Source organism: Thermobia domestica, chromosome 5, assembly GCF_964235325.1.
Source record: "Thermobia domestica chromosome 5, izTheDome1.hap1.1, whole genome shotgun sequence".
Classification (NCBI taxonomy): domain Eukaryota; kingdom Metazoa; phylum Arthropoda; class Insecta; order Zygentoma; family Lepismatidae; genus Thermobia; species Thermobia domestica.
In genome coordinates this window covers 159,014,068-159,030,669 of record NC_137458.1, presented here as the reverse complement: position 1 = coordinate 159,030,669, position 16,602 = coordinate 159,014,068, and the positions used below count along the sequence as shown (strand labels likewise).

At 35.6% G+C, this 16,602-nt stretch overlaps 1 protein-coding gene across 7 annotated transcripts in view; it reads left to right on the top strand.

The window, feature by feature from the left end:
- The window catches only part of LOC145686201 (uncharacterized), a 206,582-nt gene that overhangs the window by 174,223 nt on the left and 15,757 nt on the right, over nucleotides 1-16,602 (top strand). For all 7 annotated transcript variants that reach the window (XM_081759242.1, XM_081759243.1, XM_081759240.1 and 4 more), the window contains 2 exons: nucleotides 2,150-2,314; nucleotides 8,813-9,120. In XM_081759242.1, the coding sequence (XP_081615368.1) occupies nucleotides 2,150-2,314; nucleotides 8,813-9,120 (473 nt within the window). The remainder of the gene's footprint in view (nucleotides 1-2,149; nucleotides 2,315-8,812; nucleotides 9,121-16,602) is intronic.

Below are 16,602 nucleotides of genomic sequence, written 5' to 3'. Positions count from 1 at the left end.
TTATTTTCTGAAGTAGGTAACAAAAGTATTATAGAAGTTTAAAATTTCTGTTATGAAGGGGAGAGGAGTTAATACCCTTTAAATACTCGTATTAGTTTCAGTTTTGATTTATGGTCTTCCAACTAAGTTTACTAATCTCTCGAAACAGAGAAAATATATCTGATTACAGGGCTTACGGAAACGAAACCGTTTATAAAACAAAGCTAGGTAATAGTTTAACCCAGTGTTTTTTGCAGATCAAAGTACTAGTAATCACGATAATATATTAATTTACACTTTCTGATCGGCTGCAAAGACAAGTGTCCTCTTCTAAACAAGTGAAGAAATTAGTAGGTGCTGTCATTTATTGATCATATTACCTGTCAAGTGTAAACAGTATGTTGTTGTTTACGATTTAACATAAAAATTCATTTCATAAATACAGAACTAACAAAATGACTATAGAAATGACCTATTTTAAATTCAGAAAAAGGGTGACTGTAATACGTACCACCAGAAAAAAGCACTGGTACAAATTTGGTTTTTATGTTAGTGGAAACGGAAAATACAGAACAGAAAGTTATGAACTCATTTTATTTATTTTTCATGTATATGGATATGTTATATGTGTGGCGAAATTAGTGAAGGGGAGAAGTCAAAGTTTTTGCTATTTTATGTTAATTGTGTAGAGGAAAGCTTCTTAGGTGGTTAGTTTATTCGAAATCTTCGAGATTATTGAATCGATTTGAGTGATTCTTTTGGTATTGAAAATTTCCCCCATATATTTGTGTGTTCAACTCAAATCCAGGAAGCTGACTAAAAAATAGAGGAAGTTTTGTGTTGTATTTGGAAAAACTGGATAATGTATATTATTAATGCTTAACCTACATACTATTACTCACTACTGAAGTTTTTATCTTTGCTCGATAATTTCAATCTTCAACAGAATTTTTCTGTGCGGCTTTACAAATTTAAGGAAAAGCATTCACCAACACTAAAAGCCTTGAAGGTCACCTACAAAGAACGATCATTTTTAATTTAGAGAGTGTATTTATTTTGGCGCACCATAAATGAGTTGTTTTTATAGAACATTGAAATTACTTCAGTACCTAGCTCGCGCCAAGTTAACTTTGTGGTAGACAAACCCCGTGTGCGTGGGTTTCTTGGGATTCTTCCGTTTCCTCCCACGTTCTTTATTCCACCATTTCATTCATTACGCATCATCACCGTTTCACTTAAAGATTTCATTTTTTACTTCAGTACGTAGGAATATATAGAACACTTTCATGTTTGTCATTTCCAAATTTAATGGACTCGTTGGACGCATATATATTCTTTATAAATGTTCAAGTAAGTAAGTTAGTTTTAAAAAAAAAAAAAAAAAAAAAAAACTAAGATCTTGCCCCCCAAAAAAATGAAGATCATGTCAGCGGTGATGGGTCTTTTAGTCACGTGTTATCAATGAAATACCATCTATAACAATAAAATAGACCAATGATCTGGAGGAGGTAACTTTTCTTCTGATGCGGTTATTTAACTACTGAACATAGCATCTTGAAATTTTTACTTTTCTTTTTCCCACAGTACGAAGTGTTAAACCCTTTTTGCGTTTAGTGTAAGTGATAGTGCGGATACTTTTCTTTAGTCTAATATGTATATTTTCATTACTCTTGTGGCGTAAGAGTTTTTGTTTTTAGGTTTTTACGTTACTATAAATGGTTGTAACATGCATAATTAATTCTAATTCATATATCCACACTAACTCTGGACAATGCTGCATGACAAGCAGCGAGACCTATACGATTAATGCTTGTTCAATAAATTCGTAGTACATTAGAGAAAAATTGAGTGAGTATTTCTTAAGTTTATATTTTAAGATACCTTTTCAACTCCAACTATTTCCTTCCATACGTATAATCAAATTTCATAGATGACATTTTGTACTTTATATAGAACATGACCTTAGTATGAAGGTCAGAAAAACTGTATCGATGCACAAATATGTCTAGTTACTATAGTTACTGACAAAAGAAGTATTGAAAGAGGCTGCCCATCACCTATTATAGGAAGGTTGAGGTCACTTTCTTCTGATTTTGTATTCCTGATGTAGTTAAAAGGCAGTAGTAATCGTAGTCATGCGCATTTCAGGACTTTTTTTTTCTTTCTTTAGTGGACTGCTGTGTAAATCGAGTGTGTTGGTGCTTTACTACGAAGGGCATGTGCTGTGTAGGGCAAGATGAAATAGTTGTGATACTAGAATGTGTTCCTGATGAAAAGTCAATTCCGAGAGACGTTTTCTGTCATCTTATGACGGTGTACGAAGAAGCTGGAAAAGGTAGGTACGGCGTACTTGCTGATAGACGCTATAGGATACATATTTATAGATTAAAAATAAGCCCTGATCTTTAACATACAACGAGATACTTTGTATCGATTGATAATTACCTGTATTTTTGGGCAGAAAGTGCTTCTACATAAGCACTATACCTGATATAATGTTAATTTAAAAATAACAAAAGAAGAATGTTTTTAATATATGTAAGAAATATACATTATTGTATAATTGGTTGCTAAGTAGTTGTTTATAGATACATAATTAACATGTTTGATTGCAAAGCAGCTTGTGTGAATATACGTTAAAAGAGAATCAACGAATAAATTATTTACTACTCATCATCGACTTGTAATTTCAGTATAAAAGGTGAGAATACTAGTGGATATAATTACGGAAGATATTTTAAGGTGTGAACAATTACGGCCACTAAAGATTTACTTATGTTATTAGCCGAACCAGGGTTGGCGACCACCTTTGGTGAGTCGTTGTAAAATTTTGGTTTACCTCACCCGGGAGCTTTGTAAATTCATATCCTGAAGTACAAAGTAAGGGGTGAATTTACTTCAGTAATAAGGTTCATGTCTACGAACTTAACTATACTTAGAAGTGGTAAAATAATCACAAGAAAAATTATGCTCGGTGAGGCAATGGAGAAAGAAACTGGTGACAGTGGTAACGACGAACAAAATACAACTCCTGTTGTACCTGAAGTGTTGACATTTGAGGACAAAATCTTAATGGCTTTACAGCGACAAGAACAAAAGTTAGCCCAGATGTCGGAAGAATTAAAGCATACGGTTCAGCAGAAATCCGAGGAATCCAGTAAACAGTACGAGGAATTAAGTAGACGGTTGGAGCAAATAGACCAAAATTCAGAAGATACGAAACAATCTGTGATCCAGGCGGTGAAAGACCTTACATTACAATTTGATGAAAAGTTAAAAAGAGTATCAGAAGATTGCCAGGATAATTACAACCATGTAATCCAAGAAGTCAATTGTGTAAAAAAGGATTTGGAAGTAATAGAATCTTCTGTACGGCAACAAAAGATTCAGGTTACGGATAATTCTAACCAAATACGTACGAATACTCAGTGGATATCTACATTACAAGAGGAAATTAGGACGTTGCAGATTAAGGACAACGCATATCACAACAACATGACTAATGATCGTTCAGAATTCCCTTGTTCTCAAGAGATGACCTCGCATTCACCCGTAACAGATCAACGTGGACCTCATATTATCTTCAAGTAATCCATCCGATGAGGACATTATTTTGGAAAGGATACATCCAAGAAATACAGTTGGGCGGAAAAGAGATGGTGGAACCACAGATAATGCAGTAGGTAAAAATTGTCACTCAACACGAACACGAAATGGTGAAAGGAAGGTAAAGTTAAGAGTAAAGATGAGTGAAATACGCGCTATGAGTAAGTTTAGTGGTAAATGTAATGAAAATGCTACCTCTTTCTTAGAAAAATTTCAAGATGAGTGCAATATAATGTGTATAGATAAATCGCAATATATGAAACTAATCCCACATTTATTACTCCCACCATGTTCTTTATGGTTTAAAGCAGTACGAGATCACATCAATACAGATGAGGAATTCAAAGCAGCGCTGATTGCAAATTACGAAAACGACTTTTTGCTTGCAAACAGAGATGCCACGATTAGAAACCAACCTTTTAATCCTCGTTTGCACAAATCTGTTGTCGATTTTGTCGTATATACATATAACGAATTAAAAGTCGTAAATCCGTTGCAATCGGAATCCAGAGTAATTGCATCAATTCGAAATTTGCTACCGTTTAAACTACAACAGATCCTGTTTTCTACCCAGTGTATGAGTCTTAATCACCTATTAACGCTTGTCCAATGTTATGAAACTCAATACCACGCTCAGAATCATCAAGCAGGATTAGGCAGAATTAAAAACAATTCAGATCACCTTGTACCTGTTCGGAATCTAAATATCTGTAATGTAAACGATACGGAATATAACCTAAGTCGAGCAAATTTCAACAATCAGAACGGACAAAATAGACAGAGATATGATGGGAATCCACCTAACCTAACCAATCGTGACAATAATTATGTCAGATCACTTAATCGAAGGAGGCTCAAAAACAGTCGAAATGCATGGCGAAATTCTAGAAATGCTATAAATCCTATGTATAGACATAACCGTAGTTCAAGAGATGGCACTTCATCTCAAAATCAAAATAATGACGCAATTCATGTACAAAATGATAATGCGGGACCTAATCACGATTGTGCAGTACAATGTACTTTATTAGAATCATATACAGGTACGAATTTAAACTGACTGCAATTGATGAAGTAAGGGTTAAACCCATATCAGCTATAGATTATCATGAACATTTATCTTCAAATTTATGCGATAATGTCAAACTCACATCAGCTATTGATTCTTATGAACATTTATCTTCAAATTTATGTGTTAATGTCAATAATGAAAACAACCCTTATGACTTTTAGATACTTTATCACGTTTGTTTCAACAAATGATAATTTTCAAATGATTTTAATTCTTTCTTGTTAATGTGAAGAATTATAATTCGATCCATAATTGATTAATCACAAAGGTTATTTCCATTATATTGATCTGTGTTGAAACTTTGTTGTCAAAGATTATGTTAAATATAAGATTCATTCTATTAAGCTAATTATTCGACGGCTGTCTTTATGAGCTACCTTATATGTTATTCGAATAAGATCCTTGTGTATCATGACGCCTTATTGATATAATGTATATTTTAAAATATCATCTAACATAATTACTATATAATGCGCCCTGAAAAGATCAAACATCTTTTTCTTAATATGATCGTTTTTAATAATGATTGAAACTATTGATCATTGTGATTTATGTTTTAAAATGTAATTGACTTTTACAATTTTTGACTTCGCACCCTTCAGTGATTAGATTAATAAGCGACGACGTTTCTATAATAAAAGATAAATATTAATGAAATAAAAGATTTATTATAAATGTATTTCTATAAAGGAAGCTTAATAAAGTTATATACGAGGGTCGATCAAAATGTAAAAGGACGTAATTAATAAAATATCATTATTATAAACGGACCAGTGGTTCTTAAATATAAAAGCCAAGCTCGCTTGTAACTTTTATATTCACTCCCGTCGTCGGGCGACATTTTATACAACGAGATACTTTGTATCGATTGATAATTACCTGTATTTTTGGGCAGAAAGTGCTTCTACATAAGCACTATACCTGATATAATGTTAATTTAAAAATAACAAAAGAAGAATGTTTTTAATATATGTAAGAAATATACATTATTGTATAATTGGTTGCTAAGTAGTTGTTTATAGATACATAATTAACATGTTTGATTGCAAAACAGCTTGTGTGAATATACGTTAAAAGAGAATCAACGAATAAATTATTTACTACTCATCATCGACTTGTAATTTCAGTATAAAAGGTGAGAATACTAGTGGATATAATTACGGAAGATATTTTAAGGTGTGAACAATTACGGCCACTAAAGATTTACTTATGTTATTAGCCGAACCAGGGTTGGCGACCACCTTTGGTGAGTCGTTGTAAACAAAGAAAAAAAATCTTTTATATAATTTGCACCTTCTTTGCAACCTTCCTAAGCAACTTCTCTCTTCTTATCGTTTTAATTATTGATTAAGAAACATCTTAACTAAAATCTGCTGGAAACCACTTCTTCTTTCGTGTAACTTATAGATCCTCTCACATCTACAAACCTCACAAAAGAATTTGTGGTCCTCCGATAGATTCTGGTTCTGATTTTTCGTAGATCGATAATTAACCACTTAATACACAGATTTTGAACAAAAAGGTGTTTCGATTTTAATGTATTTCTTTTATTTCTTAGTTGAAATAATCATTCAAGAATATTATAAATGGTGATGATAATATTGATTGTTGATGACTCAACAATGAGATAAATGCATCTGAAGAATCCTTAAAATAAAATCCCGAGTATACTCATGTTCGCAATAGAATCAATATTGAGCGGGGACAAGGGTTTAGAAGTAAATGCAGAGAAAACTAAATACTTGAAAGTTCGTCAGGATCCTAATACTACGAATTATGGATGCGTTAAAATATCAAATAATACTTTCGATAAAGTGGATACTTTCAAATGTCTAGGATCAATATTAACAGACAAAACCATATTCACGAAGAGATTAAATGTCGCTTTAAAGTAGGGAATTTGTGTTATTATTCAGCTCAAAATCTTTGTTGTTGCGAATTCTGTCGAGAAATTTAAAGCTTAAAATATATAAAACGATAATCGATAATCGTGCCTGTTGTTCTATATGGTTGCGAAACATGAACGCTTACTCTAAGGGAAGGGCGTAGGCTGAAAGTATTTAAAACCAAGATCCTGAGACGAAAATTTGGAACCAACCATGGCGGAAACTTCATAACGAGGGACTACATAATTTATACAGTTTACCAAACATTGTAAGGGTCATCAAATCTAGGAGGCTCAGTTGGGCAAGTCATACAGTCAAAATGGAAGAAAATAGAAATGCTTTTAAAGTTTTAACTGGAAGTTCAATCGGAAAACGACTATTAGGAAGACCTAGGCGGGGATGGGAGGACAGTATTGAGATGAATCTCTCAGAAATGCAAGGTAGAAACTGTATCTAGTTGACTAAGGATAGAAGTCAATGGAGAGCTTTTGTGAACTCAGCATTGAACCTCCAGGTTCCATAGACCATAGAGTTAGTTAGACAATTGTTTATATTTTTTTGGGCTTCGTGATTAGTCCTACGGATGGAAACAAACTGGAATGTTGAATGGAGATTACAATGACATTTACCGGAAAGACACAGAACAACTTCAACAGCACTATCTGACGGAAACACACAGGAACATAGGAAAACAAGTGTAATCGTTCTTTTAAAATGTACGAGTAAACAGAATTTAACGTGAGTATATTCGGGATTGTGTATTTTCGATAACATTAAACATCCGAGTATTCTCGAGCTTTTATGTTTAGAGGTTAGGATGAGTTACAGCAGCAAGGGAAAAGTTGCTTAGGAAGGCTCCAAAGAGGATGGAAATTATATGAAAGAAGAAATAATCTTTCTGGATAGAAAACCAGTACTTATTTTTAATATACATAAGCGTAATTTTCTTGTAATTTAGTAAACAGTTTAATTTAATTTCGTAAGTATGTGAAGATTTTTATTGTTTGAACATAACTTTCTTTAGTTGTATAAGAGAACTGGTACAATCAATTTCATAAACGGATTCTCTGTAGAAAGAAATATAACATGTTTTTCAGTAATTTATCGCATGGGAGAGCTAATTTTATATAACTTCTCTCTTAAAACTTGGATCACTAGATTCTCATCTTTGACTTACAAACAAAATTCTCTGGGGCAATCCATTTGAACGTGGCTATACAGCTGGCACAATGTTTTTACAGTTTTCAGTTCAATTATTTCGAAATTGATTGGCGGTTTTAAGTGTAGTTTTTCAGTGATAATCAAAACGAATTTATTTAGTATAAGGACACCTATTCAGAATTTGCAGTTTATTTTGAAATTTGCCAACACAAACATCGCGAGTGATATTCATGCTTTTATTTACGTTATAAACATCGTTGATTTTATGGTTCAACTTAGATGATACCTTCACCATGTAATACAGTGAAATGTTGTTTAGCGAGGACAGTGGAGTGTAAATCAACTAAGTGAGAACAACAGCATCATGGTTCTGTTCTATGTTTTGATTTGAAGTTTCCGGTCTCGGAAAGAAATTGCGTCAGTGTCAAATTAGTTCATCTTAACAATACTAGTCAGAATTATATAACGTCTAATTTACTTAACAGTACTAGCCAGGATAATATGAGTTATTTTAGAAGCGTAACAATTGGTAGAGTAAATGCATAGTTATTGAATGATACGAAATGTTGAAAATTTCACTGGATGAATAGCTTTTCATTTAATTGTGTAATCAAGGTTTACCAAAAAATATATAAATGAATTGTACAAAAGCGTTTCAAACGAGTTGTAAAATTTTCTTCAATCTGTTGATGTAAAAGTAAATGCACTGATTCACTTACTATCAGATCTCCAAAGCTAGTAAGCAAAGAACTTTAAAATTTTGTATAAGTATTGTCCTTTCACCCTAGGCTTTAAGTAGACCTGAATTTTGTGAAATACGACCCTCAGCGAAGGGACGGGGGATGCTTGGATTTTTTCTTTCACCAGGTCTTTCAAACTGTTAATGTGGTACAACCTTGAAATTTCGTATAACTAATCTCCTTGTACCCTAGGCTGGATACGAAACGCGATTCTGCGAATGTGACAGATGTGTCTAGAAAAGGTAGCCAATCAGGTAAACAAAACATGTGTATCGCCATTTTTCAGACACAATTTTAGATATATATTTATGTAAATAGTAATATAATATGGAAGCAATATGTTTATTAATTCTTTGTATTTTGTACAGGAAACACTGTGACTGAAATGGGTCATACCATCTTCCAAGGGCCATTCCTAGGTACCAGGGACCATGGTGGATTTCTTTATATTCGCCCCACATTCCAGTGCCTACATAAATTAGTCCTCCCGCCAGCTCCCTACCTAATCGCCATTCTTCTTCAGAAGTGGGAGACACCATGGGCTAAAGTTTTTCCTATTCGACTGATGTTAAGACTGGGTGCTGAGTTTCGATATTACCCGTGCCCCCTTGTCAGTGTTCGTAACAGAAAACCAGTGTATTGTGAAATAGGCCACACTATAATGAATTTACTAGTGGTAAGTGTTTGTATTTGATCTTAATAAATCATATTGTTTATTTATTTATATTCGTAATAATAGAGTATGTACCTGTTTTCAATAACGATGCTGAACTCTCTCTCTCTCTCTCTCTCTCTCTCTCTCTCTCTATATATATATATATATATATATATATATATATATATATATATATATACAGGGTGGGCCATTTTAATCAATCCACGGAAATATCTGAAAAAATGATAAAACATAGAAGAAATTTTTGAAGTACACGTTATATATTGCTAAGGCGGAAAACCAATTCCGCCAAAAGTACCCCCCCTCGCCCCCCGTAAATGGGGGTAACGGGGGGGGGGGGGGGTAACTTTGAAATGTCAAATGGGAACATGGGTCGAGTAATACCTCGTTCGAAAGGTCTTGGAAAACTAAGTAACGCTGTACCAAAAGATGTTTCATATTGTGCACCAGTTTCAAAATGGCCGCCATGATATGGTTTGGAAACTCCAGTACCCGTAGTATGAAAACCATGGAAGGTAAATGAATGGAACAAAATTAAAATACGTAAATATCATAGGGCATATCGAATGGTGTGGTCCCAGTGGCCTCCCTGAAGGGGTCTTGAGGGTTAACTTCAAAATTTCAAATAGTAACATGAGTCAAGTGGTATACCTCGTTCGATAAATCTTGCAAAATCAAACATATTGCAGGAGAAAACGATTGAGGTGAAATGGAGTGTTCTCAAAAGGCCGCCGAAACATAGTATCCGTGTCAGAGAAAAGGTTTAGTACCCGTAGTATGAAAGCGATTGGAGATAAATCAACAGAAGAGAAACTGGAGTAGCTAACTGACGTAAGGTATATCGAGAGGTCTTGTCGGGGTGACTCCAAGGGCCAACTGAAAGGTATCCGGGGCCAACTTGAAAATTTCAAATAGCAACTTGAAGCGAGTAACATCACGTTACATAGACAAATTAATATCAAACAGCTTCTGTAAGGAAATTTTCGACATGAGACACCGTTTTCAAAATGATCGCCAAGACACGGTGACTGTCTAAGAAAACGTCTAGTGCCCATAGTATGAATACGGTTAGACATAAATGAAAATAACGAAAATTAAATAGGAAAACCACGGAGGCGTTCCAAGGCTCAAGAATAATACACCCTCCATTCCAAAAGAAACCGAACGTTTTAAAAAAACAAAAAAGCAATGTACATTTTGGAACAAATCATTTTTATTAATCAATGTATTTCCCTTCTGCATCGATACACATATTTGCACGCTCCAACAAGTTGTCAAACGACTTCTCCATGTCCTTTATTGGAATGGTCTTTAGGACGGCGGTCGTCGCCTTCTCAATGGCATCAATCGATGCGTGCCACTTTCCTTTCATCGCCAAATGCAGTTTCGGGAACAGATAGAAATCGCACGGAGCGAGATCTGGTGATTAGGGTGGATGATGCAACCGAATAATGTGATTTTTGACCAAAAATTCAGTTACAAGTCGCGAACGATGTGATGGTGCATTATCGTCCAAAAGAGTCCAACTGCCGATTTCGCGATATTCGGGCCGAATACAACGAATTCTTGCCAGCAAACGCTTTATGACGCCCAAGTAAAACTCTCCAGTGACTGTCTGGCCGGGCTGAACAAATTCTTTGTGGATAATTCCTTTTGAATCGTAAAAACAAATCAGCATCACCTTAACTTTTGACTTCACCAAGCGACTTTTTTTTTGGTGTTCCTTCATCCGGCGCTCTCCATTCAGCACTTTGCCGCTTTGTTTCGGGCTCATATTCGAAACACCACGTCTCGTCACCAGTTACAATCGATTTCAAGAAGTTTCGATCCTGCCGAGCACTTTTAACGATGTCTTTGCAATGCGCAATTCGATCAACTTTTTGGTCTTCGGTGAGTTTGTGTGGTACAAACCGCGAATTAACCTTCTTAAGGCCCAAAACTTCGGTCAAAATGCGGTATGCGGTTGTTTGAGGAATGCCTAATTCCATTTCAATAACTTTCACCGACGATTTTTTGTTATGTTTGATGAATTCACGCACTTTTTCGATGTTTTCTTCCGATAATCCGGTTCTGGGACGGCCTGATCTTTCGTCATCATCCAGCGTCTCTCTACCCGATTTGAATCGCCTGAACCACTCGTAAACTTGCGTACGGGATAGACACTCATCACCATATGCATTTTGTAGCATTTGGTGCGTTTCACTAAAAGTTTTACCCAGTTTAACACAAAACTCAATTGCAGCTCGTTGTTTGAAACTCATTTTCCGACCGATGTACACAACACACTGACAGTTGAAACGCAATAACTTTGTTGCCGTGCATCCAAATGTCATGACATTTATACCAGTTGTCAATGAGGGACTACGCCATCTACCGGTAAAATATTACAACAGATGGCACTAGTGGTACTATTTGTTTTAAAAGTTCGGTTTCTTTTGGAATGGAGGGTGTACAACAGAGATAAAAATATTAGAGTAAAATTGCCATAATGTATAGAGAGAAATCCAAGTCCTGCAAAATAATCTCTCCTTGCGCTCTGTATGTGAGTGGGGTGGAAAATAACAGTGAAAGTTCAAATGAGAACTCTACTTTAATTCGCAAATTAAGGCTACCTTACAAATAGGTATGGTGTGGTTGAAACATTTGTTTGTAAGGATGACGCTGTAGTGACTAAAAAGGTGAAATTTTATTTGAATGGTAACGCATATCTGTGTGGCTGAGTATGATTCGATGCGAAAACAGAAGGAACGTTATACGAAAGAAGTTGTCGAATAATGCAGTTGCTGGAACTTACAAACGTGTGAATTTGCTAATCTCCGTCGCCACAGAAACTTTTATGCAATGCGTGCTGGTTATTCAGAAAGCATTTCGGGGATATACGTACACACCGTTTCGTCCCTCAAGCTCACAGGGACATGAGTGCTAATAGTTAATCAAAATGTAACTGTGGCCATCCGCATTAACTCAGTGCACCAATTCTCTATCCATGAAGTTTGCCTTCCAAACAGCATTGGGTAGGTCAAGCGTACGCCCGAACCGTTGTCCGGTCGGAGATTGAAATTTTGAAGTTAGCACACAAGACCCCTTCAGGGAGGCCACTGGGATCACAGGGATTACATCATTCGATATGCCCTATGATATTTACGTATTTCAATTTTGTTCCATTCATTTACCTTCCATGGTTTTCATACTACGGGTACTAGAGTTTCCGAACTATATCATGGCGGCCATTTTGAAACTGGTGCACAATATGAAACATCTTTTGGTACAGCGTTACTTAGTTTTCCAAGACCTTTCGAACGAGGTATTACTCGATCCATGTTCCCATTTGACATTTCAAAGTTACCCCCATTTACCCATATATATAAACAGTAAACCCGCCCCTCTGACTGACACTCGTGATTCACTCATCATCAGACGTCCAAAAATATTACTCATTGAAGCTTGACATATGTGGAAATGCTCCTCTCGTACTTTAGGGTGTAGATACAACAGGATTTTGTGAAACATGTATCCTAAGGTGAATGTTATGCTTGAATATTCTGTCGTTCGCCAAATCTCCGAAACTGTTAGACGTAGAACTTGAAGGCTTATGTGATTGTTCTCTTTGCACTCGGGACTGTAAATAAGGCCAAGTTCTTTAAATTTTAACAATTACAAGAATAAATAGCATGTACATAAACAGAACAATCCTAAAGCAAATCACATATAACTTTAGCGTAGAGATAACTTTATATACAAATCAAATTTCTTCTTCTAGGATAAAAAAAAAAAAAAAAGATAACATAAAGAAAGGTGTTTTAAAGAAGGAAAATCTCCTCTAGCTCTTTACCTGGTGGTATGGTTCCTAATATAGAGGTTACATTACCTCTTTGCACTGCCATACTTATTCTCTGAGTTAGGAAGGTGCTTGCTCTATCATCACCAGATAATTGAGTGATGCGTTTACCTACTTCCTTTATAAAGCTGAGGCCTTCTTTGCCCCAGGATCCACAGATTCAATGGCAATGGCCACAAATTGGTACTTCTCTGTTAGGTTACTGTATTTTCTTTTTTCTGTTTCCTTTCGACTGGCTACATTGCCCGCTTGGAGTGAGGAGAAAGGAAGGTTGGAAGGGGCGAAAGGATCTGTGCATGTAAAATCCCAAATCAATGATTTGCCTCTTCCAAAGTATTAAGGTCATCCCATCTGGTCTTTTACCATCCGTTTTACTACATCCATTTGGCTCCCTTATTGCCGGTATACCAGCTGAAATGAGTGCTCTCATTATAATGTCATTGACATTTGAGTGTCGGGGATATCTACCTGTACTTTTCTATGTAAGATAGTCCATGCAGTCCTTTTTTATCTACTGGATTCCTACATGACTGACATTTATGAGGTTCACATATATTTGCTCCCAACCGTAACGCAACAGCTATTCGAAAACTCTCATTACTGAGATGAAGGCCTAGAGGGGACGAAGGTAAAGCTTTAAGAAAAGCTCCTCCTTCTATGGGCGATGCAGCAATTATTCTAGCCTTGTCTTCTAGGCTGTCTGAAGACCGTAGTGTGATTTAAAGATAGGTTCTTCCCATGTGGATTGCTTTGCTCTGGTACTAAATTCGGGTAATTCAGATCCAACTAGCAGTGACCAAATGGAAGAGCAATCTTTAACTTCAGAATCCATGTGGAAGCTTATATCCTCTTGGAGAAGTGATTCTATTAGACATCGGGAACCATAGAATGCCAAGAAGGCGGCAATAGCCAAATCTATGGCTCGTCGGATGCCTAATCCACCAAAACCAACTGGCAGAGAAGCCTGAAGCCTGTTATCCTTAAGGTAGCAATTTAGGATAGATTCTAAACCAGATTTTATGGTGTTATCGAAGCGTTCTAATAAATTTTCTTCCTTCCATGAAGGTGAACTTATCAGAAAATATGGTAATCTTGGAGTAATAAATGATGTTCTTAATAAATAAAAGGCAGAATGTGCTGAGATTAATTATAGACGTGCGAAATACATCTCCAGTTTGGTTATCTTCTCAGTTAATAAGGTTTTTCTTGATTCTGTTGAGAGGGCAGTTCCTAGGAGATAAGCGTTTGAAGGAGACATTAATTAAATGCCCGTAGCTACCTCATTGCATGATGTGAGGAGTATGTGCATATGCTCTTTCGTTGTTCCAAGAGAGCTAACTTCACATTTCGAAAAATTAAGGTGTAAACCAACTGTAATTCCCTGTGTATAGATCACTTTTAATGTATTTAATACGGTATCCGGATCATCAGCTATAGTTCCATCATCTAAGTACTAAACATTCAAATCTGTGTATATGTTATTGACTGTGGACTGTAAAGTTATTGCGAATAATGCTGGACCTAAAGGATCTCCTTGCTGTACTCCTCTTTGTGAAAAAAATTATGTCTTTATCATAATATAAATTGCTTTGGTGTACGTAGGGATAGGAAAGGAAAATTTTCTTTTACAACTGATAACATTACGTTCCTGTCTATCTCATTAAAAGCATTCCTGAAATCAATTTTTAAGAAAGCTTTAGGTTTCTGGTGAGGGTAAGAATAATATATGCGAGCTGCATGTGCTGCTGCTTCGCCTCCATATCGAATGCCTGCTCCAAGTTGGTGTGAAGAGAGAAATTGAACTAGAGGTTGTTTAATTCTCCCACAAATTATTTTGGATGAAAATCTTCTCCATATATTCCCTATTGCAATAGGTCTAATACCTCCACTTTTCTTTGTCAGAGCTATTAGCGATGCTCCAAAGAATATTGGTCTTAATTCTTTAGGCACATCCCTTGATATAATCTTAGATAGGAATTCACATGTGATCTTAATTAGGCGATCTTTGGAATCATGTGTATTGTAAAGTATTAAAGCTTTAAGAATTGAAGGGCGCATGCTATGTATACCTCCTGCAGAACCTGAAGGAAAGGATTTAAGCGCTTTTAAGAATTCGTTGGATGTGACTCTATTAATATTAATATTAAAATCTGCTGTGGATGATGGCGTAAATCCAGGAGGATGTGCAGAATATTTCTCTTTTAGGACTTTCAATGTGGTGGCATCTGTTGAGGCTAAAGTATCTTCGGAAGTAAGAAGTCGAACAGCTCCATGTACGTCTCCATCTGCAAGTTTATTCTCTATGTGCTTGATTAAGATGTCATTAGGTGATTTGTTAGCAGTTTTGTTGCGTTTGTATGTGTTCTTCTTCATACTTGATAGGTCTGTAAATTGTATATCCTAACCGTTTTTTTATTTATTTATTCCACAGATCTCTGAAACTATAAGGTGTGGAACTTTGTAATTTCGTATAAATATTCTTCTTGCACTCTACACTACAATTAAGACGAGCTTTTGAGAATTACGTATTCTAGGGGGATGGGGGACAAATAGTTCTTTTGCCGTTCCCTAGATCTCCGACCTTGAACTTCTTATAAATATTCTTCTTTCACCCTAGCTTAAAAAAAAAAAAAAAAAAAAAAAAACGGAGGGAGGGGTTCGGTGTTTTGCCGTTTTCTAGCTCTACCAAACCGTCAGGTGCAGAATCCCGAAAATTTGTACTATAATGATTATTGTTGCTTCCTAAGAAGGAAATGGATTTTTTTATTATTGATTTATTTACCGAATAACCGAAATTATTGAGCGCAGAACCACAAAATTGTGTTTGTGTTATTCACTTGCATTCACAATTAAAATCGACGAGGAGGAATGGAACGCAAGATGAAGAAGATGAAAAATATTGTCCGCGGTAACATGCAGAGACATACCCTAGTATTATAATAGAAGACATATGCATGTTATAACAAAGTTTCGTAGTGCGTAAAACACAGAGTGGCTCAAGTTCAAATTTAGAAATCTCGAATAACGCTTGCATAATATAGTAGCACACTTCAAAGTGTAAATATTTGCGGTACATGACAGAAACAGAAAGACATAATAGTCCTACGTCTAGCGTTTGTGAATTAAAAACACTAAACTCGGTACTAGTAATAATGTTACCATAAATTAAGAACGAGACTCGTCCTTTATCTTCTATTGTAGATAATGTGTTTGATGAAGACAGTGATATATTGCCGAAACTGTAACACAGATTAGTAATAATAAGTGTTTGCTGTGGTCATATTTTATTTTTATTATCGTAGTTCCAGACCTAAAATATGGAGTATTCAGACCTGAATGTTTCCAATTCAAGGTGAGCATTATGGACTATAGAGATGAAATATTAAATGTTGATAAAGGTTAAATTAGTTCGTAAGTGGTACGCATCAATTAGAATTTCCTAAGATACAGTATGGCCCCCGAAATTCGAACATACTAGAATTCAAACAATCCGGAAAACGAACGTAAACTTCGAGCAAAGTTTGCTTCGGAATGCGAACACTGCGTTGCAATCCTATTCAGAAGGAATCCAAACTCCTAGCTCTTATTTCCTGTGTGTTTTTCCGTACATGTTCCGTGCGCATCCATGCCCTTTATCATTCAGT